The 17,512-nt window shown below is 44.4% G+C and overlaps 1 protein-coding gene across 1 annotated transcript; it reads right to left on the bottom strand.

Moving 5' to 3' along the window:
- Positions 1-4,794: 4,794 nt before the first annotated feature.
- KCTD7 (potassium channel tetramerization domain containing 7) lies at positions 4,795-11,494 on the bottom strand. The gene is made up of 4 exons (XM_009561885.2): positions 11,015-11,494; positions 10,067-10,236; positions 7,415-7,593; positions 4,795-6,896 (listed from the first exon to the last, which is right to left on the bottom strand). Exons 1-4 carry the CDS (start codon positions 11,156-11,158, stop codon positions 6,520-6,522), a joined length of 870 nt encoding a protein of 289 aa, XP_009560180.1. The 5' UTR covers positions 11,159-11,494; the 3' UTR covers positions 4,795-6,519.
- Between the last annotated feature and the right edge of the window lie 6,018 nt (positions 11,495-17,512).

Raw genomic sequence — 17,512 nt, 5'->3', positions numbered from 1 at the left:
TTATTTGCAGAAAGATAAAGGAAGACTGGAGGTTTTCTTGTTTGTTAAATGAAATTATGTTTCCATAGCCCAAAACTCAGACCTGTCCCAGGTCCTCTTTGAACAACCAGAAAACATTCAATGCAACTCCAGACTTCACTAATACCAAGTATTACTTAAAGGTAGTGGGTCCTGTAAATTGCTCAGAGTAGTTATTAAATGAATAAAGTGAAACAAACATCCTGTCCCAGAGATATATGAGGCGGTCAGAGACTGTCTTTCTACATTCTTTGCTCTGCAGTCCTCTTACCTCTCCAGCAGCGGCATCTCAAAGCCAGTTGCTGTGCTTTGCCATGCAGAAAAGGAAGAACCAATGTATAGGAGGTGGCATAAAGGTCCTCAGACTTCTAAACAGCGCTGCTTGGAGTTGCACTAGTGTGACCCACAGCCACCTCACCCGTCACCGCTCTGATTTCCCAGCATCTGGACTTCCTCGCCCACTTCACTCGATAGACTGCAATACAGTGAACTTAGAAAGTGAAGAAATGCAGTCAAGGTTTGCTGAGCTTCCTGATAGATGGGATCCTCTGCCTGACCTCACATAGCCAGCAGTGAATCTTTCTCTGCCTCGCACAGCACAAGGGTTGAATTAAAATGGAAAGAACACTCTGCAATGCAACCAACCGGCTCTGACATGAGACTTTCCTATTGCCACTTCATTGTCCTCATTGTCATCATCATGTCACCTGTCCCAGGCCATCTACAAACGAGAATAAGTAGTGAGAATAGAGCTGGGCAGGGGGTTGCAAATGCCAAATGAAGCTAGAAAATCATGGCCTTCTATTATATCGGTAATTACTGTCTTTAAGAAAAAAAAGCAAACAGATGAGAGATCATGCACTTATCCTTCGGCTCACAGCAAGCAATAAACAAGGCCCGCAGCCCTCAAAATACAGGTAGTTGGTCTGGATATGTATTAGGAGACGGGTGTAAGCCCTTAAAAGAAGCAACAGTTTACACTTCTTAAAAGTCTTTATAAAAAAAAAACAAAGCGGAAGAGTGAAATTAAAGTGATCATGCTCTAAATATGGGAGGTTAATTCATTTATTCAGGTATATTTTGTCAGTAATACTCACTGATTCTTTAGCAACTACAAGTCACCACATTGTAATATTAAAATAATCCCTTCAGTTTAAAACAGATCAAGTTATCAACCTGCAAACAAACTTGAGGGTGCAGAGAGGAGTGAAACATTTCCTGCACACAGAACTGTACAACTCAGAGGAAGGGGCAAGGACCAAGGGGAATCCAGTCAGAGCCATTATCTCGTGGTGAATCTTCAGGCTGGACACCTCATCTCCTTATACCTCTTACATCTACCAGATGGAGATGTAGGAGAGCATGGATCTCATGGAAGGCCTCCTTCCGAGCCGATGAGGAATGTCCCTAGGGAACTGCGTGGCAGAACTAACTTCTTCCCACTTTCACACTTGCAAAAACCAGCCCATGCTCAGTGCAGAGGATCTATGTGAAACAGGCTGCACAAAGCTGTGGGGGACAGCGATCCCCAACCTCACTCGGCTTCACATTTCACTAGGAAAACACAGATAGACCAAGAACCATAAATAAAAGAACTGGGTGACCTCTCTGGCTTTCACAACAAGTACATTTGAACAGCCTGGCTCCAAACAGATTAGGCTTGAACAAAGCTATTGCTTGGAACAGTTTAAAGTATCAACATCCTTTGAGTTTGCTGGAGTTCTAAGGATCGCTTCCATGAAGGCCAGATTATGCGCCTATGCAAATCAATACGTTTCTCATGTAACAGAAGTCTTTAGCTTCTGCCTTCAAGGACTTGTGCTACCAGAGCCCACCCTGTGACTCCTCTGTTTCACTGCTGCAGCCACGGGCATCCAAGTGGAGTGGAAGAATGGAGACTGCAATTGGATTAACAAGCACTGATTCTCTTAACGGACTTGCTGTTGAGAATCAAGATCTTTGATTTTCCTGTAACCCTAATAGCCATTACTTTTTCATATATTGAACACCTCGAGGATGGGTGATCTTGCAGAATGGGGGAAAGGGATATCTAAGGCATAAACAGGCTCATCAGAAAGCCAGCGTGGAACTCAATATTCAATATTGCAGAAGCATTTGGCCAAGGCCCTCAGCCCCATGGGGTGCCATGAGGACAAGAGAGAATTCACTTATGGCTCAAAGGCTTCCTAGATAAAGGTGCTAGCACCTTCCCTTTTCTCTGAGGAGGATGAATGTTCACCAATGAGCACAGAACGATAAAATAGTTTGGGTTGGAAGGGACCTTAAAGATCATCCAATTCCAACCCCCCTGCCATGGGCAGGGACACCTCCCACTGGATGTCAGATTACTACACAGAGCACTGTGGTGTTCAAGTTAAGAAGTCTGTGCTGAGCTGAGAAGTTGTTATATGTTAATTTTTTTCTTAACCTCTTGACATCAAACAGTCATTGAGTGGATGCTACACATAAATATCTTTCCATGTCATTTTTGTCATGCTTTATAAAGACGAGTAGGTATCCTCCCTGTTTTACAAGTATAAAACAGATGCAGAAACATTTAATGTGCTGCAAAATTGGCCAAGTCACTTAATACGAGACCTGATGGCAAAACTCCTTATGCTCCCCGTTAGAACCCACTAGACACTGTAGATATAGAGGGGATGTTAAAAACGTTTGTCTTGTTTCTGTTCAGACATACAGCAACCTAATAAAAATTGGTGCAAGCTAATTCTACTTTTAAACTAGCAATCCATCAACTGTCCCACCGTTACCCCAGTATTCACAAAAAAATAGAGTAATCCTTGCAACCCAGATATGCAGTCTGTGCTTTGAAAGTATTTGAGACTTATTATTTGAGGGGGGGAAGCTGATTCTAACACATGTTCCTGTAGATCAATTTGGAACCAAGAATGGCATGTATCGTGTTCGAAAATGTGAGATAAAACATGTCTTTCCTTCACACTGAGTGACATAAATGGACTGACATGCGCTGTGCTTTTAGTGATCTGCAGACATGATAATCAGAGCAACATCACATTGATGAGATGAGATTGTGACCTCATGGCTGATTAGTCTATGGTGTCAGCTCACAAATAGTGTGTTTGGGAGTGCGGAGTGGAAAAGTACCTATATAGGGGAAAAAAAGGCAAAAAAGTTAAGTAGGAAAAGCACAGAGAAATAGGTGAGAGTGTTCCAGCAAACCTCTGGCTTAGCCATATATAAAGAAAAGTCCTAAAGTAAAGGAAAAAAGCAGTATTACTTAAGCATTTCAGTTTAATTAGACAATTATAAAGCATTCATGGTATACAAAAACTTCAATCATCTGAAACATGGATTTAGATCAGCTACTCACATTTTTGTTGCAAATGCAGAATTTCAAAAATTACGCTATACGTCAAGAAAAAATAAGTCAATAACGTTATATAAACCAGTTGTTAGACTCCCCTGACACCCGCTTGCACACCTCTTCTGCTTCTGTCAAAAAATGAATACATATTAGGCAATGTCACCTAACTTATTGTAAACAAAGACTGCTTCGAACAAGTGTAGTCAGTAATGATAGTGTTAACTTGCACAAATCATGACACGAGGGATGTGCTCAATGGAAGCAGGCTGGCTCAACCCCATTGCTTCTTTGTCAGTATTGCACTTAATGTTTGCTGTCTTCTGGAGGATCTGAAGGATGAGAGCTTCAGTTCAGACGCAGCTGATACAGAGCAAGGTGATAATATTTATCTTTTTGGTGAGATGGTTTTCCTTACTTCATAGAATCATAGAATAGTTTGGGTTGGAAGGGACCTTAAAGATCATCCAGTTCCAAACTCCCTGCCGTGGGCAGGGACACCTCCCACTGGCTCAGGCTGCCCAAGGCCCATCCAACCTGGCCTGGAACACCTCCAGGGATGGGGCAGCCACAGCTTCCCTGGGCAACCTGGGCCAGTGTCTCACCACTCTCATGGTGAAGAAATTCTTCCTTACATCTAGTCTAAATCTGTCCCTCTCCAGTTTATACCCATTGCCCCTTATCCTATCACTCCAAGCCTTTGTGAACAGTCCCTCTCCAGCTTTCCTGTAGCCCCTTCAGGTACTGGAAGGTCGCTATAAGGTCTCCTCAGCACCTTCTCTTCTCCAGGCTGAACAACCCCAACTCTCTCAGCCATTAAATAGGTACTTCAAAGTACTTATTTAAGCAATAAAGAGGGGAAAGTTATAGAATATCATTGTGGGCATATTGAGAAATAGCAAATGGGATTGAAACAGGAATTTTGTCATCATAGCTTCTCTAGAGTAACAGTGGAAAACTTCTTAGAGGCGAACTGAAAAGCATACAGTTAAATCAGACTCTGTGCCATTCCTGTAATCAGTGCTGAAACTCAAACCACAGCTATCTCATGTCAATCCACATATGGGAAGGGGCAAACCCCACCAAATAATCCAGTAAAACTGCAGTTTCCATTGTAGTCTCTAAATAAATCGATGCTACAAGCCCTGAATTTAAATGCCTGAAGCATACAAGCAGCCAAAAGTTTGTAAGCCTCAGCTTTGAAATCTCATTTAAATTCGTTAGAAAATGTGGTTTGCAGTTTAAGATTCCCTGAAAATAAACCCAAACTGAAGCCAGCAGAGCAGTGGCGAAGCCGCGCAAGATACCTTTCATTGGAGGGAAACTTTACTGGTCTCAGTTGGACTTTTCATTTTGAGTTGACAAACACAATAACTTGTAACACATAAGCCAATATTTAACAAACTTATTTAAATGATCTTAAAATAAAATCCAAATGCACAGATTTTCCTCCTTCCCTCCATTTCAAAATTTAAGCTTTTGATTTGAAACTCAGCACCTGCCAAGGATCCTCTGTGAGGAAACAGTTGGAAAGAGATCTTAGAGCTGGAAGTCCCCACCTCAGAGAGAAAATTGACTAACAGTTCCTCAATTAAACAAATACAGGGATGAAGGTTGGTCAGTGCAAATTCTTTGCCTCTTTCTTGCAAGACAATTTGATCATAAAGTTTCTTGGAATTACTCCAAAAACAACGTCGGGTAACTGAGAATTTTGATCATCGCAATGATCACGTTCCTGAAGTATGTTGGTCAAATGCTTAAGTAAGCAACATTCTTGGATTACCTAATCCAATGGAATGCAATGTGCAAACATTTTCTTACCCTCTCTCCTTAAGATTATTTTGAGACCACTTCAAGTGGAGTCTTTTTGAAAAATACTTGCGTTTTCTGTACCTCACACCACAGAAATGTCATCAGACGTTTCGATCTACCTTTCAGGTTTGGGTATGCAGAAATTCCACTTTGGGATGTGGTTACTAACATCAAAAGTGAATCAATTACCTTTAGAAAAGAAGATGACTCTGCGATGGCTGCATCTTTCATTGTGGGAAGAAAGTTACTACTCAGATCGACTGGTTGGTAATTGGAGAAATATTTGAATATGAAGATTGATTCTTTTTTTTTTTTTCTGGTACTACACCAGGAAGATCCACAAGAATGTGAAAACTGAGACTGAACGGTCTGAAAAAGGTGAGGTGCAGAAAGCACTTGTCTGTTATCATCATTCGACTCTAAATCTAGAACAAAATTTAATATCACAGGAAGTAAAAAGAGTCAGTAATAAAATAATATACATTAAATATTCCTCTTACTTCTGCTAATAGGAACATACTTATAGGGTTTTCTTGTTTACCAAAAGCCTTTGCAAATGACCTGATTCTATAGAGCTTCTTTTTTGTAGATACTGTAAACATTTAGAATTTCTAAGGCTAAAAACAGGCACAAGTCTTCCATGAACAGTTATTATTCCTAATAGCATTAAGGAATATATTCCAAATCTGCTATTCCTTTTTCTAACGATGGAAATAACTGAAATATAATATTATAATTCACAATGCAGATTCTTAATTAAAAATGAAATATAGCTTAATTCTGACAACAATTAATAATATATAGGGAACACTCCTATTTTTTCAGTGGTCTATTACATCTAAATTACATTTCCAGAATCTCTGTGCTGGGTGTTATTCCATTTTATAAAGTGGCAGGTTTAAGTAGTGACTGAAACATCTCTAAATGGGTAAAATTCAACCACGTTATGTCAGCATTAGTAGCACTCTGGCTTTGTAATGCTGCAGGTGAGATCTGCAATCTCCATTTTGCAGACTATGACACTAAAGCCACACGGTAGGTGGCACTTGATATAAGATGTTACATGCTCCTCTCCATCATTACCATGAGGTGATTTTGCGTTGTGCCTCGTTAAGGTACCTGAGCCAACAGTCTTGTTTCAGGCTGGTTTTCAAGATTTCAGAGGTTTCTCAGCCTCTGTAACAGGTTTCCTTTTGCTGAGCAATTAAGCATTCGCCAACATTTCAGCAGACTGATTCCAATTCACGTTAGCGGCAATGCATTTCCAGAGACACGTTGCAAATATATTAAAAGCAATCGTCGTCTAAAAGTCCTTTTCTGTCCTGCACCGTTCAGGACAAAATAACTCACCACCAAGTAATCTTGAATTCATAGATAGGACGCTTGCAGTAATAGTGATTTATCAGGTGTTTATCACACACCCCAATACACTGATGATCCACAGTTATCCCTCTGTCAGACAGGTCCGTCACGATACAGTGCAGGAGATCATAGACATCAGCTACAGCCTCCCAGGGGCCGAACGAGACATCTACTTCGCAGTGATGTTCAAACAGCTTTGTCTCACTTTCACTCCTTTCAAAACGTAACGAATTGAAGTGTGGGCATTCATAGGGAGTGATGGGCATCTCTTCTTTGAAGACACAGACCTTCAGTTTTGCAAATCTTGCTTTTCTTTGCATAGCTCTGAGCTTTGCTATTTCAATTATCCGTTCCAAATGATCTAAAAAACAATACACAGTTGAAAACAACAATGAAAGCCCTAGTAGAATAGAGCAAAGGCAATTATTTCATGTGAAACATTACTTCAGTGTTTAACAAGTTATTCTTAACGTAATACTAGCAGCAATGTGCAGTTCATGTAGCCAGATATATAGTGATTAAATCCATCTCAGTTATCTTTTGAACTTGGTGTCCTTACTGCATCCCCAAATTTATTCAGTTGCAGGTCCTAATGGAACAAATGCAGAGGCAGAGAAACCACCTCATTTAATAACAAGCCTTGCATGTTATGGCCTAGATCTCACTCCCTTTTAAGACAGCATAAAAATCCACAACTTTAGATACAGCAGGAACAAATCTGACATAGAGACCTCAAAGATTGAAAGAGCATGAATGATACATAAGCAACTTCTCAAATATAATGGAGTTAGTTTAAAGCTGAAAGCAAAGCAGAAAACATGAACATGTGCTACTTAAATCACACTAAAAGAAATAGTCAATACTACTTTGTTTATTTACCTTTGTAATATGGCATCAGGCCCAGGAATGCTTGTCTAACTTTCTCCCCTTTAAGAGGCTGGATATCCTCTAGATGGTCTAGCAATGGTCCTATGGAATAATACTGTGCTTCCTTGTAAACTGGCCTGACTCGCTCTCTTGGTGGCAGGTCCCCAGACCGTAGAAAGTTAAGGATGTCTCTGAAAACAGGGCAAAAATGTGGATAAGTAACAAGTTTCTGCCAGAAGTGTTGCAGGTTGGAAAGGAGAGGAAACATTGGATATTCATTCTTTATTCAATTGAGATAGAAATCCTTACGCGTAGATGGTAACTGCAGTGTGAGTCATGTTTCTAACATATGTTTTTCAAAGCATTTGCCATGTTCAGGTCTCCAAGTCATCATTTCACATTTTGACACTGTTAATGTCAAAACTAATTAAAAAATATACTGTCGTGTTTTAAACTAAAAGTTCAAGGTGTAGTTACCACTTGAAATAGAAGATGGGACGGTATTTCATGGGAAAGAGATAGTAGTCATCGTATTTCAAATTTAGGTCAGTGACAAAATCGTCTTTTCCATTTTCCTGGAGATTCATACGCATGGACATTTTATCCCACACAGAAGCAGGATTCTGCTGAGTGGATAGACTGTTTGCAAAGGACATGTTCCCTTCCCAGGACCCAGGCCATATACGCTTGTATTATTATTATTATTATTAATAATAATAATCATAGAATCATAGAATAGTTTGGGTTGGAAGGGACCTCAAAGCCCATTCGGTTCCAATGCCCTGCCACGGGCAGAGACACCTCCCACTGGATCAGGTTGCCCGAAGTCCCATCCAACCTGGCCTTGAACACCTCCAGGGATGGGGCAGCCATAACTCCTCTGGGAAAACTGTTCCAGTGCTTCACCACCCTTATAGTGAAGAATTTCCTCCTTATGTCTAGTCTAAATCTGCCACTCTCCAGTTTATACCCATTGCCCCTCGTCCTATCACTCCAAGCCTTTGTAAACAGTCTCTCTCCATCTTTCCTGTAGCCCCTTCAGGTACTGGAAGGTTGCTATAAGGTCTCCTCAGAGAATTCTCCTATCCACACCGAACAAGCCCAACTCTCACAGCCTGTCCTCATATGGGAGGTGCTGCAGCCCTCGGATCATCTTTGTAGCCTCCTCTGGACCTGTTCCAACAGCTCCATCTCCTTCTTATGTTGAAGATTCCAGAACTGGACACAATACTCCAGATAAGGTCTCACAAGAGAGGAATAGAGGGGCAGAATCACTTCCCTCGACCTGCTGGCCATGCTTCTTTTGATGCAGTCCAGGGCACGGTTGGCCTTCTGGGCTGCAAGCGCACATTGCAGGACCCTATCGATCTTCTCATCAACCAGCACCTTAAGTCCTTTTCCTCAGGGCTGCTCTCAACCACATCATCCCCCAGCCTGTAGTGAAACTATGGATTGTCCTGACCCAGGTGTAGGACCTTGCACTTGGCCTTGCTGAACCTCATGAAGTTCGCATAGCTCCACTTCTCCAGCCTGTCTAGTGGATACTTTAACCAACAAAACTGTTGTTGACCACGTCAAGTAAAACAAGCATTACTGTGATCTTCATGAATGTCAACAAATACAGCAAGTGCTGACTTGGTGCCCTGTTCTAACCACACTTTGAATTCAGATTGATAACATCACAAATTAATTGATTTTCCAGCAAAGCGGCAGGCACTTCCAAATTGCCAAATGTAAACAAATATTTTCCAATAAACATAGTGCCTTAATCGATTTCTGTCCCAGATTATGGTACAATCGAAATGTGCTTTGAAAATAGTTCAGTCCTTCTCTGCTGAAGAGATCAAGGAAATGTTTATAAAGGACAAACCAGAAATAGAAATGAAATTGCAGAGTACTTTGGACAAAGACCTTAACCCATGAATATTAACCCATGAACATTAACCCATGAACGCTGCGTAGCTATTTTACCATCAACACTGCTTTTCTAGCGATCTCACACCAATTCAAACAGAATATTAGTAAGAGCATGGCTAGTTTAATCAAAAATAAACCAAAGGCCAAACACATAAGAAGGAATCCTGAAGGTGAAGGAACACGGCGCTGCCAGCAAATGTAATTTAAAACAAAAAAAAATCCTTGGTGGTTGTGCTTTTTCACCATTTAAGTTATATCCTGTTTAAACACTGAAAACAGCACATGTTCAACCATTTCAGAAACCTGGATGCCTTTCTTCCATTCCCTCTTTATGACAAATACCGTAGGATCAATCTCAAAACAGTGTTGTACAAAAGAGCTTCCTATGAAAGCAATGCCAAATGCGTTATATTTTAAAATATCAAAACAACCTGACACCTTGAAAGGAGAAGCTCTAGAGGAGACAATGCACAAACTGAAACCACCACTTGTTTTTCTTTTCCCACTGTAAAACTGCAGCCCTTAAAAGTAAAACAGATAGTTTTTTAAATGCAATATACTCTTCTCTTGAAGTGTTTGGGAAACATGTCTTGATGTTTTGAAGGCGTGGATGCCAGTCAGTCAGATTTACCTACTAAGAAATACGACTTAACTATAAGGAAAAAAAAGCTAAAGCTTATTTTCCTTTAAAAATAATCATCTTCAGTAGCAACTTTTCAAGAGCCCTGCTGAAGAGACTGTACATACCCAAAGTATGTTCCATCTCTGTCAATAAAGTATCTGCCATCAGCGTCTGTGGGAATATAGTGTCTTCCACTGAACATCGCCGCCAACATTGTGTCCTCATAACGTCTCAGAGTTGACAGTCGTGTTGTAAAGTGCATGCCTCCTACGTTCAGTGGAACAACTTCTGGGAACTGCAAAAGCAATCACATCATCAGAAAGGAGCTTCTTGTCCTTTGCAGACACGGTTAGAAGACACAGCACCCAGTCTTTGCCACTGTGACATAATTTGTTCTGACAAATGCTTCTTTCCTGTCCTTTTATCACAAAACAGTGCGGTTCAAGGGCTAACAACTTGGATACTTCAGCTGGCTTCTAAGGGTAACCAGTAACTCTTTTAATTTTAGCTGGGAATCTGAAACAGCAGTAATTGATTAAAAGCATGAATGCCTCATCTTGGCTCTTTCCATAGACACCCCAAAAACCACATAAGCAATCTCAAGCCAACCCTGGGACCTGAACTGAGTCGCGACTCCACTGCCTCCTTTACACTGCTCTGCTGTACACGCTAAAAAACAGTGATTCTGTATCCGCATCAGGTTTACAGCAGGACTAAAATCTTAGTATCACACCTTAAGATGCCTTAGTACCAAAATAAACACTTAATTCTATTTGCCAGGTACAAATACGGATGGAAACTGTGTGTAATGCTATTGAAGCAAAATTCAAAAGGCTTAATTTTATTTAACAATTTAGCTACTAATGGAAACTGAACTGGATATCCATAAACACTCCACCAAACAGAGCCTGATCCAGTGGGAGGTGTCCCTGCCCATAGCAGGGGGGTTGGAACTGGATGATCTTTAAGGTCCCTTCCAACCTAAACTATTCTATGATTCTATGATACTGAATCTCTCGGCAGCTGAGCCATAACTGGTCCTTATCAGAAGCACAGTACCAGAGAGCTCTTACCTGCTGAGGCAGCAGAGGTAGTGCTTGTCCTGCCTGGGTTGCAGTAGGAGTGGCCGGCTCTTGGAAATCATCCTCTGCATCTGAGCTCGACATGGCATCATCCGGGTTTCCACTGACTTTGTTCTGCCCCGTAACTACCACCATCCCTCTGGCTCTGGTGAGCAGGTCTGCTGGGTAGGCAGCCGTGGCAATGCAAAATGGGAAACAAGAGCTGAATTTCCGAGGCAGGTTATGTGGCAGCAAGGCACGTCGCTCCCCGGCTTCGCACCGATCATTTACAACGGCATTGCGATGGCTGTGAAGTGAATCACAGCAAGGATGATTGCTGTGCTGAGAAACCAGCTGGGAGAGGGCTGTCTCTGCAGGAATGCAGTTCGCGGAGCTGAACCGAGGCCCTCCCGTCACAGAGGCCCTGCCAGTGGCTGGGTAAGAGGCTGCCGTCCATTGGCTGCGCGGTGCGGTGCGTGGCTGGCTCTGCCACGCTCTTGCAGCAGGATGTCGTTAGCTGGGTGGCTGCCGTTCCGCTGCATCCATCGCAATAGGCCATCTGCACAAACACATCCTCGAATCCACACTCCCATTGGCCACACGCCCTGTGCAGCTCCCCGCTCGGCTCCCACTCCATCATCTTCAGCTGCACGAGCGGATCAGACCCTGCCACGGACAACGACAGCGCTCTGATCAGCCCTGGCATTTCCTGAGGAATGGGAAAAGGGAGCTTTCTCGCCAGACAGAGAACACAGACATTTTCCTGTCTACATCACCCCGAGCATAAACGCACACATCCGATACGCATGTATTTAACCGTGCATATTATACTGTGTGTTTAGTGCTAATTATTGATTTCCTGCACAGGAATAAAACGCATGGTAACACCCACTACAAGGATTTCCCAGCCCATCCTCAACCAGCGGACAGGTCGGGCTAAGAATAAGCTGCATTATATAAATAACAATTGAAAGACCAGAGCCACAAAGCCCAGAGACTCTGCTGTTCTTTTTATACTGCATTATGTGGGAGGTACCACTGTTTACAGGATCACCGCGGTGTCTCCAGCAGCATCACAACTCCCTAACAGAGACATCACACTGCTGGAGGCTTTATCTCGCTCTCCAACCCCACATGCTCCTTCTCTCAAATCGCTATAACATGGGAAAAGAGAAGGGCTATTTGCACATCTGGTACATTTATTTATTGACTAAATGAATGTTTCATAAAGGTCACTTCCAATCAAAATCAACAAGCAGAAATGACATAAAATTTTAATAGTTATGATTAATTATTCTGCCTTCCTAATTCTGCTAATATAGCCCTTACGCACGTCGTCAGGCTGTTGGGAGAGCTCAGCTCTTAAAGAAAAAGCTGCAAGTTCAAAATTAGCCCAGAGAGAACTGAGATGTTCCTGGTCAGAACAGATACCCTTCAGAGAGCTGATCACACCAGAACCTCCCTGTTCCGTGGGAGCATATATAGCCTTCATGAACCAAAATCTAGAGGTGAACTCTAGATCCTGTTTAGCACTCCAATAAACCTGGAGAAGTTGGTGCCATGAAGCTTCATAAATTTCTATTCAAACACCAGCTTGTTAAGAGGTTTGACCCAGCTCAAGACAGGTATTTAATTTCTCTTCTCTACAGTTCAAAAGATGGACTTTAGCTTCATAATCATTTCCCCCCTCCCCTGAGTACAATGCACAGGCAGATAAATAACAGTGGAAGGGCTTCTCACTGAACACAACCTATTAGTAATTTCAATATTGGTCCTGAAACAACATTTATTTTGACATAGACTCATAGAATGGCTTGGATTAGAAGGGACCTTAAAGCCCATCCTGCCATGGGCAGGGACACCTCCCACTGGATCAGACTGCTCCAAAGCCCCATCCAACCTGGCCCTGAACCCCTCCAGGGATGGGGCAGCCACCACTGCTCTGGGCAACCTGGACCAGGGCCTCCCCACCCTCATCATGAAGAATGTCTTCCTAATGTCCAGTCTAAATCTTTCCCCTTCCAATTTAAAGCCATTCTTCCTCATCCCGTCCCTATGTACCTTTGTTAAAAGCCCCTCCCCAGCTTTCTTGTAGCCCCTTCAGGTACTGGAAGCTGCTCTAAGATCTCCTCGGAGCCTTCTGTTCTCCAGGCTGAACAACCCCAACTCTCTCAGCGTGTCCTCATAGCAGAGGTGCTCCAGCACTCAGATCATGTCTGTGGCCTCCTCTGGATCTGTTGCAACAGTTCCATATCCTTCTTATGTTGGGGAACTGGGCACAATACTCCAGATGAGGTCTCACCAAAGCAGAGCAGAGGGCCACAATCCCCTCCCTCGCCTTCCTGGCCACGCTGCTTTTGATGCAGCCCAGGACATGGTTGGCCGCCTGGGCTGAGAGCACACAATGCTGACGCATCACAGCAGTGCCTGCACGTTGCTGAGTTTTTCATCAATCGGCACACTTAAGTCCTTCTCCGCATCATCAATTCTCAAAACAAGTCCACTACAACTCACAGATAAAGAACATATAAAACATAAATGAAAGATTACTCGGGTAGGGTCGAAAATTCAGTACACAAATTCTCAAGAAGCAGCTTGCAGAAGCTCAGTTTATAAGACGTATACTCACAGTTAGGTGTGAGGCTGTATTTACTGTCAATGTATTATTTATCACACTGTTACTTGGAAACCAGTGCTTGGGCTGCTGTATTTCCAGCTCTCTTAAGACTATTCAAAAGAACTCAGGACTGACCAAAAATGTGATCTTTAATTGTCCACATTTTTCACAAACATTCCACAGCTTTCATGTAAAAGGAGCCCACTCTGAATAAACAAAATCCAACTCCATTAAGTATATCAGCATCACAGACCACAGAATGTGGTTTGAGTAAGTTCATCCGTTTGACACTGTACCAAAAAGGCCCTTTTTCCCAACAGAAGCAGAGATTTGAGATAAAGTAATTATTCTTCCTTTTCCATAAACCTCATTGAATGTGACACCAGGATTTAGAAGAAAATGAGAGGGAAGATATGTTAATTGTGTTACGCTCCTGAGTAATAGCCTTCTTCTCTATTGGAATGTCCACACAGCAAACGCCTGAAGAGTGAGGTTTAGCACACAGCATCTCAGCCTGTAATTAGTCCAGGATGTCAAGAATAAGATTAGCAGCAGTAAAATGAATAGATCAACCACTGACAAGTTTAACCTGTTTTTTGACATTCATTAAAAGGTAACAGAAGTTCCTCTCTAGGTTTGCTTCATGTCCTGTTCACCCACAGACAAGGAGCAGTGAAACAGCAGCTGAACAGAACAGAGAGCCTTCCTAAAAGAAAAACAAAAGCTCAGCACGGGCCAGTTTCCTGACATACAATCTTCTGCATTTTGGTTCTCTACGTCTTGGTTCTCTTCATTTCATGAGGAATATAAGCCCCTACCTAGAGCCTTGCATTCAGTTCTGGAGTCCTCAGCACAGGAAGGACATGGAGCTGTTGGAGTGAGTCCAGAGGAGGCCACGGAGATGATCCGAGGGCTGGAGCACCTCCTGTACGAGGACAGGCTGAGAGAGTTGGGATTGTTCAGCCTGGAGAAGAGAAGGCTGTGGGGAGACCTTAGAGCAGCTTCCAGTGCTGAAAGGGGCTCCAGGAAAGCTGGGGAGGGGCTCTGGATCAGGGAGTCCAGGGACAGGATCAAGAGGAATGGTTTTCAGCTGCAAGAGGGGGAATTGAGATGAGATCTTAGGGAGAAATGTTTTGCTGTGAGGGTGGGGAGGCCCTGGCCCAGGTTGCCCAGAGCAGTGGTGGCTGCCCCATCCCTGGAGGTGTTCCAGGCCAGGTTGGATGGGGCTTGGAGCCCCTGATCCAGTGGGAGGTGTCTCTGCCCATGGCAGGGGGTGGGAACTGGATGAGCTTTAATGTCCCTTCCAACCCAAACCATTCTAAGATTCCATGATTCTATGAATATGCATCCATCTGAATATCCTCTTCTTGCCACTTCATGCATGCACTATAATTACTATTAACTAAGCAAAAAAAAAATTGTTTTTTAAATCTCTCATTAAAGTCACAGCGTTTGTTTTGTTTATTTAAGAAAAGTAATACATCCATTTAATTTTCAAATGTGTCTTGGGCCAGATCAAAAGATAATTAATGAGAAAATATTAGCAATAAGCAAACTGATTTCTAAAACAAATATTTAATTGAACCATACGTCAGCACCATCCAACACTACCAGAAATACCTCCTTCCATTTTAGAAGGTACTGTCATTTAAGTGGCAGAGATCACTTCTTGGAGCTTCGCTGTCAACAGCTCAGATGCTGTCTCACCTACACACACCAGATGAACTGGACCTGCAAGTTTTGCCTCATTCCCTATGATAGGAATGATAGCAACCTTAGAGCTGCATCGAGTTTTACCTGATGCTAAGATTCAAGGCTCTGGTGTTCCTCAGCCATTCCACATCAGTTTAAGCCATGTGTTTTGGGAAGACACCAACTGGACTGTTAGGGAGGCACTGCCTTTTTTTCAAGAGAAACCGGGTCCTTGTGAGGATGCAGAATGAGATGGGACCAAGCAGTGTCTTCATAGCATTCTTGGAGAGACTCAGATGATCAAATGTCTGTACAAACAAATAATAAAATAGAGTCATAGAATGGTTTAGATTGGAAGGGACCTCAAAGTCTATTCAGTTCCAATATCCTGCCCTGGGCAGGGACACCTCCCACTGGATCAGGGGCTCCAAGCCCCATCCAACCTGGCCTGGAACCCCTCCAGGGATGGGGCAGCCACCACTGCTCTGGGCAACCTGGGCCAGGGCCTCCCCACCCTCACAGAAAAGCATTTATTCCTAAGATCTCATCTCAATCTCTTCTCTTTCAGTTTAAAACCATCCCCCCTCATCCTGTCCCTGCGCTCCCTGATCCAGAGCCCCTCCCCAGCTTTCCTGGCGCCCCTTTCAGCACTGGAAGCTGCTCCAAGGTTTCCCCGCAGCCTTCTCTTCTCCAGGCTGAACAACCCCAACTCTCAGTCTGTCCTCATACAGGAGGTTCTCCAGCCCTTGGATCATCTCCGTGGCCTCCTCTGGACTCAATCCAACAGCTCCATGTCCTTCCTGTGCTGAAGACTCCAGAACTGGACACAGGGGTCCACGTGAGGTCTCACCAAAGTGGAGCAGAGGGGCAGAATCCCCTCCCTCGCCCTTTATATGTTTAAATATTAAACATCACTTTTAGCGCCTCACTAGGTCCAGCAGAACAGTCCAGAGATCACCAGGAAGCGCCCACTGGGAAGGGAGGGAGCTGCAGGGCTGCCAAGGTGGAAACGGGGACCAGGACCCTCATGACGCTGCTCACACAGCTGCAGCTGGGATGGTTTTCCCCTGTACTCAGCACCTTGAATCCTCGGTTCAGTTTTGGGCCCCTCACTCCAAGAAGGACATTGAGGGGCTGGAGCGCATCCAGAGAAGGGAATGGAGCTGGGGAAGGGTCTGGAGAACAGGGGTTCTGGGAGCAGCTGAGGGACGTGGGGTTGTTCAGCCTGGAGAAGAGGAGGCTGAGGGGAGACCTTAGAGCAGCTTCCAGTGCTGAAAGGGGCTCCGGGAAAGCTGGAGAGGGGCTCTGGATCAGGGAGGGCAGGGATGAGACAAGGTGGAATGGGTTTGAGCTGCAAGAGGGGAGATTAGGTGAGATCTTAGGAAGAAATGTTTTGCTGGAAAGGAGGTTGTGGTGAGCTGCGTGCTGGTCTCTTCTCCCAGATAACAAGGGACAGGATGAGAGGGAATAGCCTCAAGTTGCACCAGGGGAGGTTTAGATTGGGTATTGGGGAAACTCCTTCCCTGGAGGGCTCCCCATGCGCTGGCGGAGGCTGCCCGGAGCTGAGGGAGTCCCCGTGCCTGGAGGGTTTAGGAGAGGTGGGTGAGGTGCTCAGGGATGGCGGAGTGGGGAGCGCGGGCGGCTGGGCTCGGTGATCCCAAAGGTTCCCTCCCGAAGGCACCAGGGGGCGCTCGGCCCTCGCTCTGGATCGGAGACAGCGCGGGGATGGAAAGGAACCGGATCCGATGGAACCCTGGAAGGGGTTTTGTGAAGAGATATCCCCTCCTGCGGCAGCGAGGGAGCAGAAAGCGGGGCACGAACCACCCCCGGCAGCCTCACCGCAGCCAGCAGAGAGTGGTTGGGGTCGGAAGGGACCTCAAAGCCCATCCAGTTCCAACCCCCTGCCATGGGCAGGGACACCTCCCACTGGGTCAGGGGCTCCCAGCCCCATCCAACCTGGCCTGGAACCCCTCCAGGGATGGGGCAGCCACCACTGCTCGGGGCAACCTGGGCCAGGGCCTCCCCACCTGAACAGCAAAACATTTCTCCCCAAGATCTCATCTCAATCTCCCCTCTTCCAGCTCCAAACCATTCCCCTTGTCCTGACCCTGCACCCCCTGATCCAGAGCCCTCCCCAGCCCAGCTCCACACTGGCTGCAGGTGCTCAGAGCTTCAGGACATCACTTTCCCAGTCCTGTTTT

Source organism: Cuculus canorus, chromosome 20 (genome assembly GCF_017976375.1).
Source record: "Cuculus canorus isolate bCucCan1 chromosome 20, bCucCan1.pri, whole genome shotgun sequence".
NCBI lineage: Eukaryota > Metazoa > Chordata > Aves > Cuculiformes > Cuculidae > Cuculus > Cuculus canorus.
The sequence above is the reverse complement of the archived record's forward strand: the minus strand, read 5'-3'. Positions and strand labels throughout refer to the sequence as shown.

Bases quoted from the DNA above. Each gene is read 5' to 3' on its own strand.
- KCTD7 (XM_009561885.2), bottom strand. From the start codon at position 11,158: ATGGTGGTAGTTACGGGGCAGAACAAAGTCAGTGGAAACCCGGATGAT. The intron at 10,237-11,014 runs GTAAGAGCTCTC...TTGCTTTTGCAG, and splicing joins TACCTCTGCTGCCTCAGCAG to TTCCCAGAAGTTGTTCCACT. The intron at 7,594-10,066 runs GTATGTACAGTC...CCCTGTTTTCAG, and splicing joins AGAGATGGAACATACTTTGG to AGACATCCTTAACTTTCTAC.